General features: G+C 37.1%; 1 protein-coding gene across 15 annotated transcripts in view; it reads right to left on the reverse strand.

Moving 5' to 3' along the window:
- Positions 1-1,209: 1,209 nt before the first annotated feature.
- ZPLD1 (zona pellucida like domain containing 1) overlaps positions 1,210-14,954 on the reverse strand; it is an 80,568-nt gene continuing 66,823 nt past the window's right edge. For 14 of the 15 annotated variants that reach the window (XM_072811596.1, XM_072811595.1, XM_072811603.1 and 11 more), the window contains 4 exons: positions 11,949-12,120; positions 10,533-10,641; positions 4,184-4,213; positions 1,210-3,773 (listed from right to left, as the gene is read on the reverse strand). In XM_072811596.1, the coding sequence (XP_072667697.1) occupies positions 3,598-3,773; positions 4,184-4,213; positions 10,533-10,641; positions 11,949-12,120 (487 nt within the window). In that variant the 3' untranslated portion in view covers positions 1,210-3,597. The remainder of the gene's footprint in view (positions 3,774-4,183; positions 4,214-10,532; positions 10,642-11,948; positions 12,121-14,954) is intronic. The other variant, XR_012024138.1, reaches the window with a different exon arrangement.

Genomic DNA, 14,954 nt, shown 5'->3' on the forward strand with positions numbered 1-14,954 from the left:
CTGGGACACGGGTTTATTCCTGTCTTTGGAACTGAGTGGAAATAATAGTTCTTTGGGGGTTCTTAAGCCTGCTTGCTAGCTTGCAGACTGGAAACACACCATCGGCTGTCTTGGTTCTCAGGCCTTTGGACCCAGGCTAGAACTCCACCACCAGCTCTCTGGGCCTTGCTAACTGTAGATCTTGAGACTTGCCAGACTCCATAATCATGTAAACTAATTCCTTAAAATAAACCTCTTTATATATAGTACATATGTCCCATTAGTTCTTTTTCCTCTGGAGAACCCTGGTTAATACAACAGGTAGCCCCCTGGCATTTGTTTTCTTTACTACCCAACTACATTTTTCTCTAAATTACAAATTTGGATTGTTTTATATTAAATGTCTCCTCACTTGTAAATAATTGAGGAACTTCATTCTCAAAGGCAATTGATCTGTGATCGACTTGCTTTTTCCCTTATAAATATAGAATGAAAGCCAACGTGTGCTAGCCTAATAACCTCCACAGTCATAATAGAAGGCTCTCCATCCTATTAAAATTCTCTCCTGCCAAGTGCTCTGGAAATCCTTCAAATTATGTCTCATATGTGTTCACAAATAAGTATCTCCTAGGACTTCTCCTGCTCTTTTCTCACTTGTAGAAGTTTACTACATTTTCCACGCTGACAATGTCATGAAAGGACATCATTTCTGCGATGCTCCCAAAGCTAAGTGCCAGCATTTGAAGACCCAGAGAAGTACTCACTTCTATAAGATTAGATTCTCCTTGAATCAAGAAAAGTTTTTTTCCTCAACTCTATGTCACTTCCCAAAACAAGGAATGACAGCCAGAGTTTGGTGGAACTGTCATGAGAGCCCATGAAACTCTAGGCAGAAGCTGAGCTCCTTGTCTTTCCAGTTCTGACTTTCCCCTCAAAGTTTTAAACATTATAGGCTCAATTTTAATCAGTGCTCAAATTCAAGGTAAAGTACACTTCTTTACCATCAGCTTCTCCTGAACAGGTCTCCTGACGCAGAGCCATAACCAGGAAGCTCAAAATGGAGAGAACAAGCTTCATCTAACTTCAGAGATCGCTGCCCTTTCCTGTCCCATTAGGTAGCTTCTATTAAGTTCAATACTTCTTAATGCTTGTGAAAGCGGGATGAGTATGTTGAGACTAGGAAGGAGAAATGTCGTTTTTTAAAAAAACCAGATGACTATTTTAAAGATATTCATTTATAATTATTTTATTAACAATTATCTTTTACACATCATCAGACCTTACCCCTGAAGTGCAAAAAAAAAAACAAAAACAAAAACAAAACAGTTTGAGGTATTAAAACTGAAGGAACTTTTGCACATATTTTGTAAGGCTTTCACACTAAAGTAACCCAAATATTCAGTGCAACTAAGTACTACATATAACTGCAGTTGACGAGAACAAAGCTATATATAAAACAAACCTGGTCTGTCTCATTATAGCTCTGATTCTCCCATTTATGATGAAAGGGTGGCAAAGAAATAATGTGAGATGTAAGTGGCTTGCAAAATGATGTGTCCATTACTCAGTTTTCAAAAGTGGTATATAGAATATAAAAGGTCAGCACTGGAACAGCAGTCATCCCCAAAGCACAAAATCAAACTGACCAACCGGTTTTAATGATAATGTTCTATTCACAGGATTTAATCCTCAGATTAATGGAGATTCACTTAAAGTACCTGATACAGATCTACCAGACTAACACTATCCATGCACATGAAAGGTCACATAGGTAGCATGCATGGTCTTTCCTTTTTTTTTTTCTGTAGGATTTTTTTCCCCTTAAAGTAGAAAACAAAATTTTAATACAGATAAAAGTTCAGAATGGTCACTTCAAAGTGATTTTGAAGTAACACAGGGAAGAAGAGGTTGGCTTTTTAAGTGTTACTTTTTAATATCAAATAAATTATCCAAAGACTTTCCAGATCCCATTTCACTTTGACTGTATCCACACCTTGAAAAAGAGAGGTGAGGCAATCATATGGCTAATTATCATAATAGAAACACTTTCTTCTGATCTGTTCAGGCAAATTGGAGAAAAGGTGTTTTTTGATTTGGTGATTGATTTAATTATTAACTTCAGAGCATAACTACTTCATTTGAAACAAATTTAAAATTGCATAATGATTTGCATATAGTATAGTAAATTAAGTTCTGAATAATGGGTCACAAATATTGAATAGAAATTAGTCTCTACAGCAGTTGTAATAGTTAGCATAGCACTTCTGGTAGCCACACATGCTAGGTTTTGATGTTTGTCACTGAATTCTTCTATTCAGTTGTGTAGATAGACTGAACAAACAGAAGGTTGATTTTTTTTTTTTTTTATAAGAACATAGGCTGCTTAAACCTTGGCTTTGAAACTTTTTTTTTTTTTTTTTTTTTTACAAAACTGATAAAGGATCACATGCTTCTTGCAGTTTATTATTATAGGAAAATACTGTTTATTCCGTGGCAATCATGACATTTTCAAGAAGACACCTTAGAAAGTAGGGCTCCTCCAGATTCTTTGTTTAGCCAGCATCAGAAATTTGTGGGAAAAGGACATTTTTTCAGAGACTCCAACAATGTTCTGCAAAACGAACTTACCCAGTTTCCTCGTTGTCACGGGGGGAGAAAAGGAAACTAGGTTCTTAAATTCCCCCATGGGAACACTGTACTTATGTGTGGGGACAGTGTCTTCTCCCACAACTATGGTTTGTTTTCTCCTGTAATGGCTCCTGAATGAAGAATGATCTTTGCCTTTGCCTCACTGCTGGAAACACAGCTGCAAAAGCAGCTGAGTTGTTTACCTGGGAGGAGAGTCAACATGTGCTGATGTTCTCACTTGAACCAGGAGAAAACTGATCACATTCATTTCTAACCAAATGAATAATGTTCTAGGGTCACTTAGTATCCTTTAGAGATTAATGACTATTTTTACTGTTTGCTACACAAGTAGATGCTCTAGGTTAAGCTACATTTCCCAAGAGTTTGTTGTTTTGTTGTTGGTGTTTTGTTTTTTTTTTTTTTTTAATGAATGTCATCAGACATGGAAATCAGCCAAAAACACAGGTTATAGAATGAGTAATTAAATCTCAGGTGTCCACATTGGCCAGTCCAATTAAAACATATCCCCAAGCTGGAATTATCTGGAATAAAACAAAAAAGGAACTTTCATTTTAGGACCACATACACAAATCTAAATGCCATCACATTGGGTTTTAATGCTTAGGGGGGAAAATGCAACAAATGTACTTTTTTCTATGCCTACCTTTTATCTCTATAACAACCATTAATCAAAAGAAAATTAAAATAAAATGAAATATGACTGATCCTGTATGATCTAAGTCCTGAATATTGTTTGCTTCTTCTCATTATACCCACTGGTGCCAAACAAAAAGAACTGGCCACATACATAGTGACAAGAACAATATCACCACAATTCTTTTGCTATCATTAGGCTAACAAGCTACACTGTGAAACCTATCAAACCTACAAATATCAAATGCTGGCTGGCATTCAATTTGGATGAAACACTGACCAGTCACCCATGCTATGGTCAGTGAATCCTTCTTTCAAGAGGAGGGACCATTACAGTCAATCAAAGACTGGGTTTCTTATGCCATTCAACACCAAATTGGTGGGTGTCTTCCTTTGTAGAAGGGCCAGTGAGCACAGGAGAAGAGAAAAGCTCATGACTCCCAGAATGACCATTCCCGATATCAGTGCACTGGTGACAGCATTCAGCTGGAAAGGAGGTTCATTTGGAGAGCCTGCAAGCAATAAAGCACAGTAGAAAAATCCAATATCAGATTTATCTAGCCTTATCCCCATTTATACCTGAAAAACATCTGTCATTAGTATCTTGTAAAGTAACAGCATGAAGTTGATTCATTCTATAATCTATTTGACTATAATTCAATAACCAAAGGATTATGTGATTTAGATATCTTGTATCCCATAGGCAGGCAAAAAAAAATCATCTATAAAATGCTATAAAAATTGACCAACAGGTCACATATCAATTCAGAAATCCTCAGTGAACTGTTATGTAAAATATAACACATGCATAAAATCAGAACTCATTATATTTAGTTGTTTAGAATTTTGCAACTGATCGTCAAAAAATACTAAAATTTTTGAAAATCATACTTTTATTTTCAATATATGTTCATTATCTTACCAAGCTGTGAATTGTTGGTTGGAGTCTCGTCTGGGAGAGAAAAGAAAAAGAAAAGTGATATTGTATCTCTAAATATTTACTTATGCTTATTATAATTCTGTGATTACTTTTTACCTATATGTGCCCTCATCTTCACCCACAAGCTCCTTGGGGAAGACAATAATGAAAATCATCCTAAATCATTCTCTTTCTGTTCCACGTGTCTGAGATTTTATTATCTTTCTATTCCATAAGCCCAACCCTGCCACTGCCCCGGGCATACAAATATAATTGCAAAATATACTATATTATATTCTTTCCTGCCAACTTTGCTTTGTCATTATCTCTTTAGTCACGTTAGTGGGGGCAGTAATTGTTAACAGCTATTACATTTTTATAGCCCTATAACCTGCCATTTGTTATTTTGTTTTAGAGAAATATTCATTATTTAGTGCCGCTCTATTTTAAGTGTTGCCAATTTGCCCATGATAATCTGCAAAAACATCATTTTAAGTTCCAAAAAGATAAATTCACACTTAATAACTAAATGAAAGGAAAACATGGCTCCTAATCTTGAGTTGTAGGGTTTTTTGCATCTGTTAAGTAAAAGATTAAAGACATCAGTTTTTTACTTGTTCCTGGCAAACATAATAATAGATGCAATGAATGGATTCACCTGGTTTCCCAACCTGTGTTCCTCATTTGGTAGTCATATAGCCATTAACCCCGATCATGCACAATGAGTGGATTTCCTTTTAGTTCTTAAATACAAAGTATATATGTGTCTGTGAAGGTCCATTATTTGAACCATAAAATGTGTGCAGTTGACTGTTCGATTTTGGAGTCTAAATATCATTACAATTATCATGTGTGTAATGCCATACAGTTTACAAAGTGCTCCTTCATGTTATCACATTTTGTCCTCATAACAGCCTTATGATTTTGATATTATCGCTACCCCCATTTTACAGATGAAGACACTTCCATCTGTCACAGCCTCCATGATAAAGTAAACAGGTTTAAATAAAAACTCAGCTTCGGAATTCTTTTTCTAAAATAATATAAACTAGCCAAGTATGGAAAATATCTTTAGTTATAAAGATGAATATCTTAAGCTATGAAACCCCAGGATTAGTATTTGAAACAATTGATTGGGAGAACCTGATGTGATATTTATAGGCCATCTGATGCCATGTCTTTTAAGACACATGAGTCTTGGTAGAAATGATGATTCTGCTGTTTGAGCCTGAATTACAATGCCCCAAATTAATAGAGTGCTTATTTATAGTATTCTTTAGAATGGTGCAGTGCACCACTATAAGACAAAAAGAAAAAAAAAGCCACAAATTTTCATTATAGGACACCCTTAGGAAAACCCTAACCTCCAACCAACACTATTTTGTAAAGACATTTGTTTCTCATGGAAATGGATGGAATGAATGAACTGTGATCAATTCTTCCAAAAGATTTCCAAGATAAGTTGCCTCACTGGAACATGGAGAATATCTAATGCTCTAAAGTTCCTTTTTCAAAGTTATTCTTTGTTTACAAGTCACACTTATTTGGTTTTTTTTGGGGGGGGGGGTTAAAGAATAGAAACTCCTCCCTCCTATGTGTCCCAAATTAGGTGAAAGTGCTAGGACTTGGGCATTTGGGTAGCTCCGTTGGTTAAGCATCTGCTTTTGGCTCAGGTCATGATCTTAGGGTCCTGGGATATAGCCCCACATCTGACTCCCTGCTCAGCAGGGAGCCTGATTCTCCTTCTCCCTGTCTCATGCTTGTGCACTCTCTCTCTCTCTCTCTCTCTGTCTCAAATAAATAAATAAATCTTTAAAAAAGGAAGTGCTAGGACTGGATGCCCACACTATTTTCTGCATCCTGAAGTTAATTAAAGAGGTCAGAATATCCCCTTCTCTCCCACATTACCACAAATGCTTCTGTAGGAACAATATCCCAGGTATCCCTCTCCAGGCCTGGGCTGCGGGACAAATCTTTACGTGAGACAAACTGTCAAATGCGCTATACCAGCTATAGGTTCTGGGACTATAAAAAAATGAAACCATCCTACCTCTGGCAGATGGCTAAAATCAAAGCAGGTAATATTTGAATATTATTTGGAATTATATTTGATAGTGGATAAAGGTAGAGAGAATCACTTTATGTAGTAGCTGTTTCTGGTGTCCTTCAATTTCCATTATCTTGCAACTTGGTCTAGTCCCAAAGGACACTTTCCAGATCTTTTCCACCACACACTCTGTTTTTTTTCTCTTATACCTACTTGGTCTTACCATATACATATATATTAAAAGAAACCTTCTGGAATTGGAACAGATTGGAATACTAAACTTGATGGGCTGTTCAAAAAACATGCAGCTCGCTGAGGACCCATAGGAAGAAAATAATGGTAGCAATACCATAGCTGTTTGAAAGCCAGAAGCAGCAGATAAATTCTTTTTCTCTGCTTTTCTCTCATATAAGTAGTAGAAATAAATGGAAAAAGTAAACATTAGCACAAAGATATATACAGAATAAATATTTTTCCTTTTTTAGCACAAGCAAACTCTTTTTTAATTTTTAGCTATCTACCTATATGGTAAAATGGACTATATATGTCAAATTCAGAACTCCTGAACTTTTTTTTTTAGAGAGGGAGGGCTGAAGGAGAGGGAGAGAGAGGTTTTTTAAGAAGATGTATTTATTTTATTTGAGAGAGAGAAAGCAGGATGGGAGGGGCAGAGGGAGATGGAGCGAATCATCAAGGCCCATCTCCCCTATGGGCCAAAATAGGGCTTGATCCTAGGACCCTAAGATCATGACCTGAGCCAAAGTCAAGTGTCGGAAGCTCAGCCAACTGAGCCACCCAGGCGCCAGAGAGAGAGAGAGAGAGAGACAGACAGACAGACAGACGGACAGAGAGTGTTAAGCAGGTGCCACACCCAGCACAGAGCTGACCGGGGGCTCAATCTCACAACCCTGAGATCATGACCAGAGCTAAAATCAAGAGTCGGAAGCACAACAGACTGAGCCACCCAGCCACCCTGAGAAGTTCCAAACTTTATCCCTTCCACTGTGTGTTACATTTGTCAAGTCTGTCTCTACTTTTGAATGTTAAGATCCTTGAAAGCAGAGACTATTCTCTAGTGTGTTTGCAGTTCCTAGCAGAGTGTCTGTCCCATGTGGAGATTCCAATGAATTTATTAACTCCCCATAAAACTCAATGACATGGGTTGACTAGCTTGGCTTGGACTTCTCCATTGGAATTTACATAATAAAACAATTAGGTACTATTGTTTCCCGGTACTTGCAGTTGTGAATTTCCAGAACTCTACCCCATGATAAGCATTCCCCTAGTGAATAGTTAGCAGCATGTGAGGGCATAAAATAAGAACACTTCAGGAGGGATGCTTGGGTGGCTCAGTTAAGCACCTGCCTTTGGCTCAGGTCATGATCCCAGGGTCCTGAGTTTAAGTCCTGCATTGGGCTCTCTGCTCAGCAGAGACTGTTCTCTCTTTGCCTGTTACTCCCCCGTGCTCTCTCCCTCTTTCTTTCTCTGACAAATAAATAAAAGCTTACAAAAGAGAATACTTCAGGAATTTCGAGGATTTTAAACTTTGAAGATATGAATATTTTGCTAAATCAACCAACAAAAGGATTTACAATGTTGGGTAAAAATAACCAGAATGTCCTTGATTTCATTAAAACAAAAGTACTGAGCTTTAACAACTTATTAAACTTGACCTAAGTCAGATGTCCAGGGGAAAGGAGTGGTTCAATGAGTAAACAGAGCAAAACTCCCAAGTACCAGAGAGCTTTGGAGAGAGCAAATCAAGCCTGAAATTGGACTTGTCTATATAAAATCGGCCATAGGATCTGAAGAGATAAATTCTAGCTGACTTAAGATAAAAATAAAGTGAAACTTAGAAAAGAAGGTAGCCCTGGTCATTAAGCCAGACATTACGTTTACATAGAATTTTCCTGTGGATGGATATAGCTTGATTTCTGAGTTCTGTATTTATGCAGAATTGAATAATATTTAAATTATGATACTGTAGTATCATAATGTAAACATTGTTATATATGGCCTTCCACACAGTAGGGTCACCATGATTGCCCCAAAATGAGCACCTTCCTATGGCTATTTATCAAAATTATAAAAAATAAGTCTGCAGAGAGAAAGAGAGGAATGAAGAGCATCTGGAAGGTTTGAACATGATTCTTTGGGGGCTTTGATGATGAGGAGACGGAGGTAACCAAGACAATACTACTGTGTTGGAAAATGAATGTTAGGGTGCCTGGGTGGCTCAGCCGATTAAGCATCTGCCTTTGGCTCAGGTCATGATCCCAGAGTCCTGATATCAAGTCCTACATCAGGCTCCCTGCTCAGTGGGGAGCCTACTTCTCCCTCTGCCCTCCCCCGTGCTCATGATCCCTCTTTCTCTCTCTCTCTTTCAAATAAATAAATAAATAAGATATTAAAGATAAAAGGAAAATGAATGTTATCCTTGAGGTGAAAATAGGTTGAAATTGGAAAGGAAGAAATTCAGGCATGACATCAGAGGCACTATGATCAGGGCATTAGCTCTTTAAGGTTTTAGCACAGATATTTTGGGCAACTGAATATGGTGTAGGTGAACCCTACAAAACTGCATGGCTGGTTAGCTATGGTAGTATTAGAAACTTCTAGTTGGTAATCTTTACTGGGATTTGAGGGTCTTAGAAATGTTGGTCTTTATAAAAAATTTATCTTACGCTAACAAATTAATCAAAATGTATAATATTTAAATTTGATTTGACCCGGGTAAGAAAGAAGCAAGGAGGCTAATGAGGAAAAGCCATCTACTCAACAAGGGCAGAGAGATGTCACTTTCAAGGTTTTTTTTTTTTTTCTTATACAAAACTGACTCTAGATATGTTCCACAGAAATAAAAATATTTTTTATTGTGCCTACCCAAAAGCATTCCTAATTATTGGTAACAAGAGTTTCCATGCAGTGTAATTCTATGAGCTATTTCTGACAGCCGGACAGAGATAAGAATTGGGCCTTTCACAAACCACAAACCAGTCATTTTCAAACCACTCAAAACATATCCCAAACCTCAGGGAATGCAGACTAAGTCTGAGATTTCGTATTTAATAAATTTCTGCATTATTTTTAAAAACACACTGGCTTGTTTTTAAATAATGCTGTCTACACAAACACAGAGGAGTGAATAATTCAAGCAATTGTCTAAACTTTTTAGGCCCAAACCACATTTTGCTTAATTATCTATTTCAGGCAAAACTTTCTTTTCACCGTGGAACAGGAGTTATGGGAGGAAAATGACGATAACTTATCCAAAACATAATAATAGCCTTATGGCTCATATAAAATTGAGAAAAAACTGTTACAATATAATCCAGACCATAATTCTGCTTTTTTTAAGACAAAATTTATAGCTATAAAGTTAGAATCTTAAGGCCAACTTCTGCAGACCCCTCATGTTAGAAATAAAGAAATATTTGCCTTGAGAAGTGACATAAAATCGTAAGTCACATAGTTTGTTTAGATAAAAGCTGGAGCTAGAACCAGTTTTTCTGAACCAGTTTGTGTTATTTACATTGCACATCTGTTTTATCCAATTGATTCTGAATGTCTCTGGGTTCACACTGATACAAAGCAATTTTCCTTTGGAGAGTTTGTGCATAAATGCGCATGCACACTTTTATTATTATTTGTGTACATGAGAATATATGTATCAACAGTGTGTCTATTAGATTCATGACTGTGATTGAGTGCGTTGGAAGGGGTGTGAATTATTCAGGATCCTGGGAAGAAACAAATTACTCACATGGGTACTTAAACTTTTTTAGAAAAGCTTAATAGGACTATTTATAAAGATATAGGGAATTCACACAAAAAAGTCAAGTTCCCTGGGCTATGGGTCAAGGGGGGAGTTTCCAGTTCTGTGGGGAAAGTTGTCTGGGAGAAGTTGTGTAGACTTCACGTCCATCCCCTGATTGAGCCACCCTACTGGCCATACCCAATGGATGGCAAAGCAGTGGACGGGTGCAGTTCACATGGGCCCATCTTCTGGGGCTGAGAGCAGCTCAGGAAAGGGGAGAGTGACACACGTCCAGCAGGTATATCTGTGTGTGTGCATGCGTAGCACGTGCATGCGTGAAAAGGGAAATATTGTAAAGACAATTTTGCCCTTTGTGTGAAAGTTGAGTAAACAGGAAACTACTGTGAAATTAAAGTTGCTTAGCAGTTTATCTTGTTTCACAGTTAATTAGTGCTGTTTAGAAACCACTTTGAGTCCTCCTTAGAAGCCAAGTAATAAGCCATTTTGGAAGAATCTATTACTACACACAAAAGGAGGAATGTTCCTACCACTCCGAGTAATGATGGGACCAGCAGAGAGGACGGCGTTTCCAGACGTGCTGGGGGGGCTCCAAGTGGTCCTCCTCCCCGCATCCCTCCTTTCTCTGTGGCCGCAAATCTGAGGTGTTAATGAAAACAAATGAGATTCCACACCGGCACAAAATTGGTTCTTTATGGCCATTTGGAAAGCAGATTCTTTTGGAAGAGATACCACATGTTTAATTTTATTCATTTACTTCTGTGCATTTATTTAATTACTTTGCATATAACTGCTACAGCGTTTCTTATCCTGGCTTGGGCCACATTTCTTATTTCTTCCCGTTATAATTGTGCTTTGCCTCATTAATTTACATAGCTCAGTGGTTCTCCTGAAAAAGAGCTGTGTTTATCAAACTTTTCTACTTTTATCTCTCTCAAGCCTTTAATAAATTTTTTCCAGAAGTGTCGGTCAGCACAGAGTCAAGGTAACGTGGACTCCATTTAACCCCATCTGACATAGCTGGTTAGGACTCAAGCCATCACTTGTTGTGAAGAAATGCATGAATTTGCACATGAATAAAAACTTATTAAAGCTATTTTAAATAAAAAATGTGGCTTCATTTATTTTCTTCCGGTTAATATGGATGTGACCTTAGGGGCCTGTTGGAAATATATATATATATATTATATATATATAATATTAAATAATAAATATATATTATATAATATTATATATATATAATAAATATATATTTTTTTACTATTAAATGGATCAACATTTTAATGATGGCTGTATGCAATTCAGATCCACACCTTTTTTAACCTGTAATCCAAGGGATTCCTGAGCCATCAGTCCCAAATCTACCTTTCTAGTGTCAGCCCTTCCCCCTCCATAGGTTTTCCACTCATCCTCTAACTCTAATCCATCACCTTACTGAAAGCTTGGCAGTTCCCTGGTTACTCTGTCTATGTGTCTGTGAATTTGGTCAACCTATGACATAGAGTGTCTCTCACACTCTTGATTTTATCGCTTCAGGGTTTCTCCACCTTCAAAATCACACCCCGGGTTTCACATCTTCCTCTTCCATCAAACCTCCCAATCTCTGGCTCTCTCACAATGGTGAATACTGCCTCTTACCACAACCCATATATTTCTGCCTTTGGCCCATAACATTTTTGTCTTATTTTCTTCCATGACTATGTCATGGTCTTCAAACACAAGCTAAATGAGTTCAGAATTTATGCACACGTGTCTGTATTCCCAGTATTATGTTTGGCACAAAGTAGGCATTCAGTAGATCTTTACTGGATGAATAAATAAACTCTACTTAAAACCATCTGATCTGACACACATGCACTTTTGGTACAGAAATTAGTTCCTAACACTTGACAACCTTTCAGCTTAGATCAATTTGACAATTTAGAATAAAGTTGCTAAAAACATACAGGCATAAGGAAGGGGCAGTCATCAGCTCTGCAGAGCTTGGTAACACAGTGCAGGAAGACGGTGGACATTTTCTGATTCTTGTGTTTCACAAATCGGAACACTTCAAAGGAAAACCGGCCCTGCTGGCTTCTGCCATTTTCAATGACGGTGGTCTGAGGATCTTTGTCACAGCTACATTTTAGGGAATGTGAAAACAGGACGTTACTGGAAATTACCAGCCCAATGGAAATGGTAAACTAATTTCTGCAGTATTAAGAGCTAACAAAATCATGCCGTGTTACAGATATTTAATAAGAGCATAAGCTAACTCAACAAACATGACGAGTGACCTAGATCGTAAAATTTAAGGAGATCAATTTCTGATTATAATAGTACCATCAAATTTTAGAGGGATTATACTCTCATAAGGTTCAAAAATCCAAACAGTATAAAATATATGTAGTGAAAAATCTCCCTCCCATCGTTGCCCTTGTCCACATCATTCTGCATCCACATTCAAATCTGCCAGAGGTGACCTCACTTGCTGTTGCATCCTCCCAGGGTATATACATACGTATAGAAGCTGAAGCAATAAATTCCTATTGTTTACTCCTTCTTAAAAAAAAAAATAAATAACACGCTATCTACATTATTTTGTACCATACCTCTTTAAAAAATTTAGCAAGGGATTTTGGGGATCTATCCCTATGAATATTTATCAAGACACCTCATTCTTTTTGCACACTGTATAGTATTCCATCACGCACATGGGCCAGCGTTTACATTATCGAGTCCCAATTTATGTACCTTTGCATTGTTTTGACTCTTTTGCTTTTTTACAAAGTAATAATGAATAGCCTTAAACATTATTTTGAATATATGCAAAATTATCTGTACATCTGTAGGATTGTTTAACAGACTTTGCTACATTGCCCTCTGTAAATCGCATTGCAGTTTGTACTCCCCCAGTAAAGTATGAAAAAAAAAAAAAAACCCTCATTTCCCCCAGAGCTACATTAACAAAGTGTATGGAAGTTTTTCTGAATTGTTTACTATCGGGTAGGAAAAATAAACTGTCACCATATAATTTTAAATTTGCATTTAAGTCTGTGGAAATGACTATGTGCATCTTTTCGTATACATTAGAGCCATCTGTATTTCTTTATCGGAAAATTGTTTTTGTCCTTTGCCCAAATTTCTATTTTGTTGTTGGCTTTTTCTTTCTGATTCCTGCAAGTTCTTTATGTGTTAGGAACACTAGTTCTTGTTATATAAGCTGCAAATTGTTTGACTTTGTTGCTTAGCTTTGGACATTTCTTAAGTGCGGGTGCGTGTGTGTCTGTGTGTGTGTGTGTGTGTGTTCATACATACACAAGAGCTTTATTTTTATGTTAAATTTTCAATATTTTATTGTATGGCTTTTAGCAAGTCATGTCTTGTTTCACTGTGCTTTACTTTATTGTGCTTGCAGAGATTGTGGTTTTTACAGATTGAAGGTTGGTGGCAACCCTGCCTTGAGCAAGTCTAGTGGTGCCATTTTTGCAGCAAGACAGCATTTGCTTACTTCCTGTCTCTGTGTCACATTTTGGTAATTCTCACAATATTTCAAACTTTTTCATTGTTATTATATTTGTTATGGTGATCTATGGTCAGTGATCTTTCATGTTACTATTGTAATTTGGGCTTCCTCCACCCCCACCAAACTCTGCCCCTAAAAGACAGTGAATTTAATTAGCAAATGTGTTCTGACTGTTGCACGGACCAGATGTTTCCCCATCTCTCTCCCTCTCCTCAGGCCTCCCTATTCCCTGAGATGCAATAATATTGAAATTAGGCTGCTTAATAGCCCTACAATGGCCTCTAATTGTTCAAGTGAAAAGAAAGGTCACACATTTCTCATTTTAAATCAAAAGTTAGAATTGATTAAGCTTAGTGAGGAAGGCATGTTGAAAGCTGAGACGGGCTGAAAGCTAGGTCTCCTGGACTAAACAGTGAGCCAGGTTGTGAAAACAAAGGAAAAGTTCTTGAAGGAAATGACAAGTGCTATCCCAGCGAACGCAGGAATGATAAGAAAGTGGAACAGACTTAGTACTGATATGAAGAAAGTTCCAGGGGTCTGGAGAGAAGATCAAACCAGCCACAACAGTCCCTTAAGCCAAAAGCTAATCCAGAACAAGGCCCTAAGTCTCTTCAACTCTAGGAAGGCTGAGGATGGTGAGGAAGCTGCAGAAGAAAAGTTTGAAACTCGCAGAGGTTGGTCATACATGGATATCTACTGTCCAGCACTATTTTTAAAATCTCTGTTTATCCTACTGATTTGTGATGTCACAGTCTATCACACTGTAAATTCTTACCATGTGTTTTGGAACTATTTCTTATCTCACTACTCTAATTTTGTCTATGTGGCTAATCTCACATGATGTCACATTCCTTTAATAATTTTAGAACTATTATTAAGTATAATATTGGGTTGGGCCATTTCCACGTTTTGGGGTATTTTGTGGATTTGTTCATCCCTTTTCCTGATTAGGTTAGCTTGGGATTATTTGTTTTTTCAAAGAACTTACTTTTTTCTTTACTTACTGCAAAATTTTGGTTTGTATTTCCAATTCAGATCCAAGTGTTTAAAACTGCCAAGTCATAGCGACTTTCTATTTCCATGTTGTTAAGTATTGTCAGCTATTAATATATAGCTCATTGACTATGTCATTCAGATCTTTTATACCCTTACTTAATTGTTGGCCACCAGAGCTGAGTTTCCTGAGAGAAGGGAATTAAAGTCTCTCATTTTTATTATATTTCTGATTATATCTTTTTATAGTTCTCCTCATTTCCATTTGACAAAACCTTTGATTTCATCCAGGGCATCCTTTATGTCTGTATTGGATTCCCTTGGCCTACCTTCTATTTCTATTTTTCCTACTCTAATCCTTTTTATCTTTTCCTTTATATTTGTTTCTTTTTATTTGCATTGCCTAGTTTTAGTTGCTCTGTCCCATACTGTGCTTTCTGCTGTGTCTATTCTC

Source organism: Canis lupus, chromosome 35 (assembly GCF_048164855.1).
Source record: "Canis lupus baileyi chromosome 35, mCanLup2.hap1, whole genome shotgun sequence".
Taxonomy (NCBI): Eukaryota; Metazoa; Chordata; class Mammalia; order Carnivora; family Canidae; genus Canis; species Canis lupus.